The sequence below is a fragment of the Hordeum vulgare genome, chromosome 3H, assembly GCF_904849725.1.
Source record: "Hordeum vulgare subsp. vulgare chromosome 3H, MorexV3_pseudomolecules_assembly, whole genome shotgun sequence".
In the NCBI taxonomy this organism is placed as follows: Eukaryota; Viridiplantae; Streptophyta; class Magnoliopsida; order Poales; family Poaceae; genus Hordeum; species Hordeum vulgare.
The window spans coordinates 103,931,918-103,944,473 of NC_058520.1; the positions used below are offsets into that span (position 1 = coordinate 103,931,918).

Consider the following 12,556-nt stretch of genomic DNA (forward strand, 5'->3'; position numbering starts at 1 on the left):
TATGATTAATTGAACTAATTTTCATGAACATAGTCTAATGGTCTTTGCAAATTACGATGTAGCTTGCGCTATAGCTCTACTGTTTTTATATGTTCCTAGAGAAAATTTAGTTGAAAGTTGATAGTAGCAAACTTTGCAGAGGATTGTCCTCGTTGCTGCGCAGAAGGCTTATGTCCTTAATGCACCACTCGATGTGCTGCACCTCGAGCATCGTCTGTGGATGCTGTGAACATCCGACATACACGTTTCTGATGACTACACGATAGTTCAGTTGAAAATACTTAATGGCTTAGAAGCAAGGCGCCGAAGACGTTTTGAAACGTCACGGAACATAAGTGATGTTCTAAAGAGATGAAATTGTGATTTCATGCTTGTGCCCTTGTTAAGAGGTACGAGACCTCCGACAAGATTCTTTGTCCACAAAGTAAAGGAGAAAAGCTCAATCGTTGAGCGTGTGCTCAGATTGTCTGAGTACGACAATCGCTTGAATCAAGTGGGGGTTAATCTTCCAGATGAGATAGTGATAGTTCTCCAAAGTCACTGCCACCAAGCTGTGAGAGCTTCGTGATGAACTATAACATATCAAGGATAGATACAATGATCTTTGAGTGATTCGCGATGTTGACACTGCGAAAGTAGAAATCAAGAAGGAGCATCCATAGTTGATGGTTAGTAAAACCACTAAGTTTCGAGAAGGCAAGGGCTAGAAGGGATACTTCGTGAAACGGCAAAACAGTTGCTGCACTAATGAAGAGACCCAAGATTAAACCCAAACCTGAGACTAAGTGCTTCTGTAATGAGGGGAACAATCACTGAGGCAGAGCAACTCTAGATACTTGGTAGATAAGTAGGCTGGCAAAAGTCGAAAGAAGTATATTTGATATACATGATGTTGATGTGTACTTTACTAGTACTCCTAGTAGCACGAGGGTATTGGATACCGGTTCGGTTGCTAAGTGATTAGTAACACGAAATGATAGCTACGGCATAAACGGAGACTAGCTAAAGGCGAGGTGACGATACGTGTTGGAAGTGTTTCCAAGATTGATATGATCAAAATGTCGCACGCTCCCTCTACCATCGGGATTGGTGTTAAACCTAAATAATTGTTATTTGGTGCTTGCGTTAAGCATGAACATGATTAGATCGTGTTTATTGCAATACGATTATTCATTTAAAGAGAATAATGGTTACTCTATTTGCTTGAATAATCACCTTCAATGGTTTATTGAATCTCGATCGTAGTGTTACACATGTTCATGACATTGGTGCCAAAAGACACGAGGTAATGATGATAGTACCACTTACTTGTGGCACTGCCGCTTGAGTCATGTTGGTATAAATTGCATGAAGAGTCTCCATGCTGATGGATCTTTATACTCACTTGATTTTGAATCACTAGTGACATGCAAATCATACCACATGAGCAAGGCCTTGTTTTTCATTGAGATGAAACAAGATAGTAACTTGTTGGAAGTGATACATTTTGATGTATGCAGTCCAATGGGTGCTAAGGCACGCGGTGGATATCATTATGTTCTTACTTCAATGAAGTTTTGAGCAGATACAAGAGTATTTGCTTAATGAATCACAAGTCTGAAATATTGAAAAGTTCAATTATGTTTCAGAGTGAAGTTCGTCGTAACAAAAGGATAAACTGTCTACGATATGATCATAGAAATGAATATCTGAGTTACGAGTTTTGATACGCAGTTAAGACAATGTGGAAATTGTTTCGCAGTTCATGCCACCTGGAACATCATAGTGTGATGATGTGTCTGAACGTCATAGCCACGCACTATTTGGTATGGTGCATGCTATGATGTCTCTTATCGAAATACCACTATCGTTTATGGGTTATGCATTAGAGACAACCGCATTCACTTTAAAATAGGGCACCGCGTATTTCCGTTGAGATGACACAGTATAGACTGAGGTTTAGAGAAATCTAAACTGTCGTTTCTTGAAAGTTTGGGGCTTCGACACTTATGTGAAAAAGTTTCAGTCTGATAAGCTCGAACCCAAAGCGGATAAATGCAACTTCATAGGATATCCAAAACAGTTGGGTACATCTCCTATCTCAGATCCGAAAGCAAAGTGTTTGTTTCTAGAAACGGATCCTTTCTCAAGGAAAGGTTTCTCTCGAAAGAAATGAGTGGGAGGGTGGTAGAACTTGATGAGGTTATTGAACCATCACTTCGACCAGTGTGTAGCAGGGCGCAGGAAGTTGTTCTTGTGGCGCCTACACCAATTGAAGTGAAAGCTGATGATGGTGATCATCAAGCATCGGATCAAGTTACTACAAACCTCGTAGGTTGACAAGGTCGCGTACTACTGCAGAGTGGTACCGTAACCCTATCTTGGAGGTCATGTTGTTGAGCAACAGTGAACCTACGAGTTATGGAGAAAGCAATGGTGGGCCCGGATTCCGACAAATGGCTGGAGGCCATGAAATCCGAGAGAGGATCCATGTATGAAAACAAAGTGTAGACTTTGGAAGAACTACTTGATGGTCATAGGACTATTGAGTAAAGATGGATCTTTAAAAGGAAGACAGACAATGATGGTGATAAGTCACTATTAAGAAAAGCTCGACTTGTCGTAAAGATGTTTCCGACAAGATCAAACAGTTGACTATGATGAGACTTTCTCACTCGTAGCGATGCTAAAAGTCTGTTAGAATTATGTTAATAGTTGCTGCATTATTTATGAAATATTGCACGTAGGATGTCAAAACATTGTTTCCTCGACGGTTTCCTTGAGCAAACATTGTATGTGATACAACCAGGAGGTTTTGTTGATCCTGAAGATACTAGCAAGTATGAAAGCTCCAGTGATCCTTCAATGGACTGGTGCAAGCATCTCGGAGTTGGAATATACACTTTGATGAGATGATCAAAGATTTTGGGTTTGTACAAGGTTTATGAGAAACTTGTATTTCCAAAGAAGTGAGTGGGAGCACTATAGAATTTCTGATAAGTATATGTGGTTCGCATATTGTGGATCAGAAGTAATGTAGAATTTCTGTAAAGCATACAAGGTTGTTTGAAAATAGTTTTTCAAAGGAATACCTGGATTGCGCTACTTGAACGTTGAGCATCGAAGATCTATGCAGATAGATCGAAAGTGCTTAATAAAAGTTTCAACAAGATGCATGCCTTGACAAGTTTTTGAAGGAGTTCAAAATAGATCAGCAAAGAAGGAGTTCTTGGTTGCGTTGTGAAGTGTGGATTTGAGTAAGACTCAAAACCCGACCCCGACAAAATAAAGAGAATAGACGAAGGTCGTCTTCTATGCCTTGGCCGTAGAATCTGAAGTATGCCATGCTGGGTACCGCACCTGATGTGTGCCTTGACTCAAAGTCTGTTGAGAGGTACAGAAAGTGATCCATGATTGAATCACTAGCAGCGGTCAAAATTTATCCTTAGTAACTGATGGACTAAGGAATTTTTCTCGATTATGGAGGTAGTTAAAGAGTTCGTCGTAAAGGGTTACGTCGATGCAAGCTTTGACACTAATCCGAATAACTATGAGTAGTGAAACGGATTCGTATAGTAGAGTAGATATTTGGAGCATTTCCGAATAACACGTAGTAGCAACATCTATAAGGTGACATAAAGATTTGTAAAGAACGCACGGATCAGAAAGTTTCAGAACCGTTGACTAAAACCTCTCTCATGAGCAAGACATGATCAGACCCCATAACTATATGGGTGTTGGATTCGTTGGAATCACATGGTGATGTGAACTAGATTATTGACTCTAGTGCAAGTGGGAGACTGTTGGAAATATGCCCTAGAGGCAATAATAAATTAGTTATTATTATATTTCTTAGTTCATGATGATCGTTTATTATCCATGCTATAATTGTATTGATTGGAAACACAGTGCATGTGTGGATACATAGACAAAACACTGTCCCTGGCAAGCCTCTAGTTGACTAGCTCGTTGATCAAAGATGGTCAAGGTTTCCTGACCATAGCCAAGTGTTGTCACTTGATAACGGGATCACATCATTAGGAGAATCATGTGATGGACTAGACCCAAACTAATAGACGTAGCATGTTGATCGTGTCATTTTGTTGCTACTGTTTTCTGCGTGTCAAGTATTTGTTCCTATGACCATAAGATCATATAACTCACTGACACCGGAGGAATGCTTTGTGTGTATCAAACATCACAACGTAACTGGGTGACTATAAAGATGCTCTACAGGTATCTCCGAAGGTGTTCGTTGAGTTAGTATGGATCGAGACTGGGATTTGTCACTCCGTGTGACGGAGAGGTATCTCGGGGCCCACTCGGTAATACAACATCACACACAAGCCTTGCAAGCAATGTGACTTAGTGTAAGTTGTGAGATCTTGTATTACAGAACGAGTAAAGAGACTTGCCGGTGAACGTGATTGAAATAGGTATACGGATACTGACGATCGAATCTCGGGCAAGTAACATACCGAAGGACAAAGGGAATGGCATACGGGATTATATGAATCCTTGGCACTGAGGTTCAAACGATAAGATCTTCGTAGAATATGTAGGATCCAATATGGGCATCGAGGTCCCGCTATTGGATATTGACCGAGGAGTCACTCGGGTCATGTCTACATAGTTCTCGAACCCGCAGGGTGTGCACACTTAAGGTTCAACGTTGTTTTATGCGTATTTGAGTTATATGGTTGGTTACCGAATGTTGTTCGGAGTCCCGGATGAGATCACGGACGTCACGAGGGTTTCCGGAATGGTCCGGAAACGAAGATTGATATATAGGATGACCTCATTTGATTACCGGAAGGTTTTCGGAGTTACCGGGAATGTACCGGGAATGACGAATGGGTTCCGGGTGTTCACCGGGGGGGCAACCCACCCCGGGGAAGCCCATAGGCCTTGGGGGTGGCGCACCAGCCCTTAGTGGGCTGGTGGGACAGCCCAAGAAGGCCCTATGCGCCATAGGAAGAAAATCAAAGAGAAAAAAAAAGAGGAGGTGGGAAAAGGGGGAAGGACTCCTCCTTCCAAACCTAGTTGGACTCGGTTTGGAAGGGGAGGGTTGCCCCCCTTGGCTCGGCCGAACCCCTTGGGGGTCCTTGGACCCCAAGGCAAGGCTCCCCCTCTTCCCCCTATATATACGGAGGTTTTAGGGCTGATTTGAGACAACTTTGCCACGGCAGCCCGACCACATATCTCCACGGTTTTACCTCTAGATCGCGTTTCTGCGGAGCTCAGGCGGAGCCCTGCTGAGATAAGATCATCACCAACCTCCGGAGCGCCGTCACGCTGCCAGAGAACTCATCTACCTCTCCGTCTCTCTTGCTGGATCAAGAAGGCGGAGATCATTGTCGAGCTGTACGTGTGCTGAACGCGGAGGTGCCGTCCGTTCGGCACTAGATCGTGGGACTGATCGCGGGACGGTTCGCGGGGCGGATCGAGGGACGTGAGGACGTTCCACTACATCAACTGCGTTCACTAACGCTTTTGATGTGCGGTCTACAGGGGTACGTAGATCGAATATCCCCTCTCGTAGATGGACATCACCATGATAGGTCTTCGTGCGCGTAGGAAAATTTTTGTTTCCCATGCGACGTTCACCAACACTTACGTTGGTGGAGCGTCGTTTCTGGCCAACGCCAACATTATTATTTTCAAATAGTGCTCGCATGGGACAAATTTATACGCATAACTATTAGCTTAGTGCTGGCGCTGCATATTAGGCCCGACATTGCGCATTCACGCCCAATAGACCCACGACAACACTTTTGGCTCTGAGTGTAGTAAAAACCCTTTATTGATCGTGGACCTCACTATCTCGATCCCCTTAGCCGCCCCGCCCACGCCCAACGTCGCCCGTCGCCGCCATGCCCGACGCCCGATGTTGCATGTCGCCGCCCGTTGCCGCCCCGCCCGACGCCCAAGCCACACATCGCCACTCCGCCCGACAGAGACCGTCGCTGCCCGGCTCGACGCCCGACGTCGCCTGCAGACCCTCGTCGTTGCCGAGCACCTCTGCCCACAAACCCTCGTCTACCGGACTCGTATATATGTTTCTCTCGTCGCTTCTTTTTTTATGGTAGAATGTTGCTCTCTTCTTTCTTTTTTATAGATTTCATTATGCATAAGGATGTATAAAGACAAAATTTAGAATATAGATTCATTCATTTTTCTTCGTATGTACTCCCTTTGTAAACTAGTATGTACACCCTCTCTAAACTAATATAAGAGTGTTTAGATCAGTAAAGTAGATGAACTCGCGATGATAGATATAAATTGTTATACTACTACTATTTAGTTCATGAGTACTAGTAGATTACTAGAAACTAATTCGCCATGGTTCATGGAGTTTCATATTTGTACATAATTTTAAACATCACACGTAGACAATTCATCAAGCAACAAAGAATCAGTGGGCGATGTGGAGCGGTGGAATCAGTGTCTCTTAGAGTCGTTAGAGTGGAGCATAAAAAATCTCAAAAAAAGATAATGCCGTGGTGAAGAAATATATTGATAGTCTGCTCACAGACGGTGTTAATGCCCTCACTAAGTCAAACAAATGGAGGGGGGTGAGGGATCAGTTGACGGAGGGGAGGGATAAATTAAAGCTGAAGAAAAAACAACTCAGGACAGAGAGGATTAATCTACAGACAACAGTTGCTCATTTCAAACAAGATGAATAGAGCAATCGGGAAAAAGATGCGCCGGATTCGGATAATCCTTGATGATGAAGAGTAGTTAGTTGATTAGTAGTACTAGTTAAGTTTCAAACTATATGTTTATTATGACTATGTTTATGAGTATGTATGTTGAAATGATCAGTACTAAGTTTTAAACTATATTTTTATTATGAGTATGTTTAAATCATTAGTACTTTTGTGAGTTTTAACCTCTTAGTTTGTGAAGTAGTATTTTTTTATTATCAAAATAATATATTGTTGGCGTTGGGCAAATGGACACGCCATAAGCATGTAATATACTGTTGTTGTGGGACCCAACACCATCACTATTTTTTAATAGTGCCGCGATATTGGTGGCGTTGGGTGCCTACGCTAGCAAGGTCGTTTTAGCCACGCCATAGCTAGGCTTTTCTACTAGTGGGTGATACGTGGAAGTGAAGTTTGAGAAGCTTATTACTCTTGGGTGTCTGTACACCCTATAGCTTGATGTGCCTCTTGAGTGCTTTGGCGTCCTAGACAGTTGGTGGTGCCTTGAAGATCAATCATTGTACTGTAAAGCTCCAGACAAGCATTGGAGTCTCCAATTAGGTTGTGAAGATTGCCCTGAGCAATTTGTACGCGTTTCAGTGACCGTCCCCAAGGGTTACCAAAATGTACTGGTTTGGTGACCGTCCCCTAAGGGTTGCCATTTGTACGGGTTTGGTGACCACCCTCAAGGGTCCCTTAGTGAAATCACGGCATCTTGCATTGTATGAGGGCGCGAGGAGATTACGGTGGCCCTGGCGGCTTTTTGGGGGAGCATTGTACGTCCACACCACTCCAAACAAAGATTAGCATCCACAAGGGTGTGAAGTCCGAGATACATGTCGTCTTCGCATCCCTCGGTTTCTTTTACCCGAGCCCTTTAATTATACATTTTACTTTGTGATAGCCATATTATTTTATCTTATATATCTTGCTATCACTTAGTTGTTTATCTTTCTTAGCACAAGTTGTTGGTGCATATAGGTAAGACTGGTTGTTTAAGATTTTGTGCTTCACAAATTAAATGCTTGTTTTATTCCACATTTGTTCAAGCCTAAAGAGTAATTATTTTAAAGCGCCTATTCACCCTCACCCCGCTCTAGGCGACATCGACATCCTTTCAACCGTCACGACCTAACAATGGACCAAATTGTCACCTACCCAAGCATGATGATGGAGCTAAGGATGATGACCTCTCTGAACCTGACATGACCGGTGATGCTCGCAAAGGGAATTCTCCTATATGTGACATGGGAAAGGTTGTGCTACACCACCCATATAGTGCATCATCACACATGATGGGGGTTGATGCTACCCATTGATACACCCATTTTGCATTAATATTTCTTACTATTATTTCCATAATTATCCATGTTTTGTACATTATCATTTCATTCTAATACATTTTCGTCTTCATTTGCATGTCACAACGGAGCAGGGGAAATAATGAGATAACTGTAGAAAACTACCCAAAAGAAGGGAAGTGAAGAGTCTATTTTTTCATAGGTCAAAAAAATCACCAAAAAATAGTATGTCAGAATCTCCGGGGAAGAGAGCCAGGGGCACCTGTGGTGCCCATGCAGCCCAAACTTGGGCCCTCGCCATAGGCCGCGAGTCAGGGGTGCGTGGGGCCCACATGCCCAGTGTTGCCCTATAGTTCCACGTGTTTTATTTTAAGAAATTTTATGCTGCCATATTTTAAGCAAAAATAGAGCGAATCACTTACCTCTCCCAGAGGGCTGGTCTACCAGGATGCTTCCACTCCGGGTAGGGAAAATAGATGTTATCGACATCACCAACAACCTGTTCATTGTGGGTATCCTCATCACCAACTCCATATTCACCAAAACCGTCTCTATCATCACCTCCACATCCATTTCCTTTTCATTATATGAACTATTCTCAGATCTATTGAGATCAGTTCTTGGTGTTAAGTACTTCCTTGTAGTTGATGCTCAATTTTTTACCGGTGTAAGATTTGTAAGTTCATATTGTTATCCATATCACTACCCCACTAACCATGATCATTATGATGTCTTGTGAAATTTGTTACGTCCTTGGTCACCCGAGACTGAGAAAAACCAAGTTGTTAGTAACTATGTAAAATTGCATAAAGTTTAATGTCTTAATATTGTGTCATGATATAATTCTCTAGTGATGATGTGTGAACATCGATTACATGCCACTTCAGCTATAAGGGCCTAGAGGATAACATTATGTAATTAGTTTGTCTATGATGGTTAGTTAAAATGATAGATACTACCGAACCTATGATTTATAAATTGCGACAGAGGAAATTCATAGGGACCCTAGATTTTAATGCTATGTTAGATCATCTCTAACCGATCCCCTAAAAAGCCATAGAGAGTAAATGTTAGGTTTTACTCCTCTAATCAGCATGAAGCCGATCTCGTAAACGGGTTAGAAGAGTAAAAAAAATTAATCCTCAAACCCGCGAAGGAATAAATAAAATATACCCGTCCTGGTGGCGACCGACTAAATCCCCCTCGCCATCCCTCCGATGCTGAATTCATAACTATGACAATTATTATGGATCAGAGGGAGTAGTTCCCGAGGCTCCGGGCACATTGCAAGGGTGGTCAAGAGAATTGTTACGCAAGTACGGAAAGTGCTCTTCTACACCCGAGCTCAAATGAGCTTGGGTGAACAGTAAATTCAAAAAAATATTTCTAAATTTTTTTTAAAAAATCTAATTTTTACAGTAAACTTTAATAAAATGTCTAAGAGCTCGCAAAATTTCAGTACGAAATCACATTTATGAAAGTCGTGACAAAAAAAACAAAATTGATGTTGCAAAATGCTTTTGAAAGTAGCATTTTCAGAGTTTTGATTTTGTTTTGTTACCACGACTTCCATAAATGTGATTTCATGATGAAATTTTATGAGCACTTAGAAAATTTGTCAAAGTTTGTTCAGAAAAAAATTCGAAATTTTTAAACATTTTTTCCCAAAATTACTGTTCTTGAGCTCGGGTGCAAAAACATCATGTCCAGCAAGTACACAAGACCCATCTACCAGAACAAGTGGCAATTTTGAGAAGGCAAAGCTAAAGCAGGTATGCAACACATGCAACCACATGGTCCTGTTCATTGTAACCCGGTGCGGTAGCATGAGTATCGCGAACTACTTTTGGCAGAGGTGTATGGACTCACCTCGACGACCGTGCTTATATACAAAACACTCTGCTTCAAGTTCTATATAAACCCCTCGAACTGTCCCATGTGATGTGCATCACGTAAGGGATCCAGCACTAGCTAGCTAGCCCTGGGCAGATCAGGAACACATTGCCCCCAAAGCCCCCAACGGATTAGAGATGGTGGCTGCCATAGTTGCCGTGGTTATGGTGGCGGTGTGCTTGCGGCTGCCGGCGGTGGCTCGCGCGCAGCTTCAGGTGGGCTTCTACAACACGAGCTGCCCGAACGCGGAGTCGCTGGTCCGGCAGGCTGTCGCCAGCGCCTTCGCGAACGACTCCGGCATCGCCGCCGGCCTCATCCGCCTCCATTTCCACGACTGCTTTGTCCGGGTACGTATCGCCTAGCTCCTAGATCCCTTACACTCTTCTTTAGCACATCAATATATATCCATCCTAACGAGTTTTTACCTAGCAACCTAAACTGAATTTGTACATCCTAACGAGTTTTTACCTACCAACCTAAGCTGAATTTGTTAACAGTACACGGCACTCTCTAGTCTCTATAGTACTAGTACTGTACTGGGAGGACAGTTTCTTTGTAGGTTTCCTATTCCAATGATTGGATCTACACCTTGTCCATGCACGGAAGAAGAGTGTATATTGATGTAGAAAGTTGAAAATACAAAGTGAAAGCACGGCCCCCTCTTGTTCCTGTCGTTTGAAGAGTCAAAGAATGCAACAACTTCAAGTGAAAGCAGGAGTATATAAGGAAAAAAGACGGTTGATTAAAGAGCAGCACGTCACGTTGATACGTTCAACATGCATATATACTCCTGCTTACTTTTGGTCTGCTCGTTCAGGGATGTGACGCCTCCGTGCTGCTCGTGTCCGCCAACGGCACGGCCGAGCGCGACGCGGCCCCGAACAAGCCCAGCCTCCGGGGCTTCGAGGTGATCGACGCCGCCAAGGCCGCCGTGGAGAAGAGCTGCGCGCGCACCGTCTCATGCGCCGACATCGTGGCCTTCGCCGCCCGCGACAGCATCAACCTCACCGGGCAGGCCGCGTACCAGGTCCCCTCGGGCCGGCGCGACGGCAACTTCTCCCTCGACCAGGACGCGCTCAACAACCTGCCTCCGCCCACGTTCACGGCGAAGCAGCTCGTCGACCGCTTCGCCAACAAGACTCTCACCGCGGAGGAGATGGTCATCCTCTCCGGCGCTCACACCGTGGGTCGCTCCTTCTGCAGCTCCTTCCTCGCCCGCATCTGGAACAACACCACCGCCACCGTACGTCCTCCGATCTTCCTAGCAGCAACACCTGCTGCATGTCCATGGTGACCATGTATGAATGTATGATGGATGTAACGCGAAGCTCCTGGCGTGCGCGCAGGTGGACACGGGACTGAGCCCCGGATATGCGGCGCTGCTGCAGGCGCTGTGCCCATCGAGTCCGAACGCGGCCACGACGACGGCGGTCGACCCGAGCACGCCTGCGGTGCTGGACAACAACTACTACAAGCTCCTGTCGCTCAACCTCGGCCTCTTCTTCTCCGACAACCAGCTGCGGACCAACGCCACGCTCAACGCGTCCGTGAACAGCTTCGCGGCCAACGAGACGCTGTGGAAGCAGAAGTTCGTGGCGGCCATGGTAAAGATGGGGAACATCGAGGTGCTCACGAGCACCCAGGGGGAGATCCGGCTCAACTGCAGCGTCGTCAACAACCGGTCGTCGGTGGCAGCCCCCGAGATTCAGATGTCTCGCCACTACTACTCGGGATCCACCGCCTCCATCGAGGAAATCGCGACCAGCTGATGACATTAATTTGCCATACGTGTGCACCTGCTTCCACCATTGCTAGTATGTTAGGTATGAATGTATCCGTACGGTGTACACGCATAACCGCTGCTTTTTCCTGCGCGTGAATAAAACGATGGTCTGTTCGCGCACCTTGATTGACTCATGGAAATCGGTACGCACATGCACATGAGGAAGCAGTGCTGGCACAGGCCCGATCTTGACAATGCAGTCGTCGAGTACTTTCCGACGATGCGCCTCGACCGATCGAGCTTACAACCAAGCCCTTAGTTACACAACCAAGTAGGCATGCGCCTCGACCGATCGAGCTTACAACCAAGCCCTTAGTTACACAACCAAGTAGGCAAACAGTTGGATGGATTTCTGTGTTGAGCTAGCTTAGCATTAGCCGGTTACACGCACAACACTCCGCCGGAATACAATACGCTGTCGCCCAAACACAATACGCTGACACGCCAAGTTGGCCAAAAGCCTGGTGTCGAGCCTTGCACTTTTATTGATCAACTCACGGTTCGGTCTGATTACAAGGGGCTGGTTTACACATATATTTATACTAGTACAACCTAGCTATGCAAACCTATTCGGTGATGATTTGAAACCTAACACGGACACACATGCATACGTATACGATAAGGACACATACATATTGTGTTTAACTTCAACAATCACCCCCTAAACACGACGTCGTTACGTTACAGTTCGACGCTAATCCTTCTTCGCATCTCAAAGAACTTCTCTCGATCTAAAGCCTTGGTTAGAATGTTCGCCAACTGATCATCGGTGCAATTATAGTTAACCTCTATCTTCTCTTCTTCCACGCAGTTCTTCATGTAATGATACATCGTATCAATGTGCTTGCTCCTGTCACGCGGCACTGGATCCTCGCGTAGGAAAAACA

The 12,556-nt window shown here is 44.6% G+C and overlaps 1 protein-coding gene across 1 annotated transcript; it reads left to right on the forward strand.

Moving 5' to 3' along the window:
• The first annotated feature begins 9,926 nt into the window (after positions 1–9,926).
• LOC123443137 (peroxidase 1-like) lies at positions 9,927–11,791 on the forward strand. Its single transcript, XM_045119413.1, has 3 exons — positions 9,927–10,233; positions 10,704–11,129; positions 11,233–11,791. The coding sequence occupies exons 1-3, from the start codon at positions 10,024–10,026 to the stop codon at positions 11,653–11,655; spliced, it is 1,059 nt and encodes a 352-aa protein (XP_044975348.1). The 5' UTR covers positions 9,927–10,023; the 3' UTR covers positions 11,656–11,791.
• Positions 11,792–12,556: the final 765 nt, after the last annotated feature.

Bases quoted from the DNA above. Each gene is read 5' to 3' on its own strand.
- LOC123443137 (XM_045119413.1), top strand. From the start codon at position 10,024: ATGGTGGCTGCCATAGTTGCCGTGGTTATGGTGGCGGTGTGCTTGCGG. The intron at 10,234-10,703 runs GTACGTATCGCC...CTGCTCGTTCAG, and splicing joins TCCACGACTGCTTTGTCCGG to GGATGTGACGCCTCCGTGCT. The intron at 11,130-11,232 runs GTACGTCCTCCG...GCGTGCGCGCAG, and splicing joins GGAACAACACCACCGCCACC to GTGGACACGGGACTGAGCCC.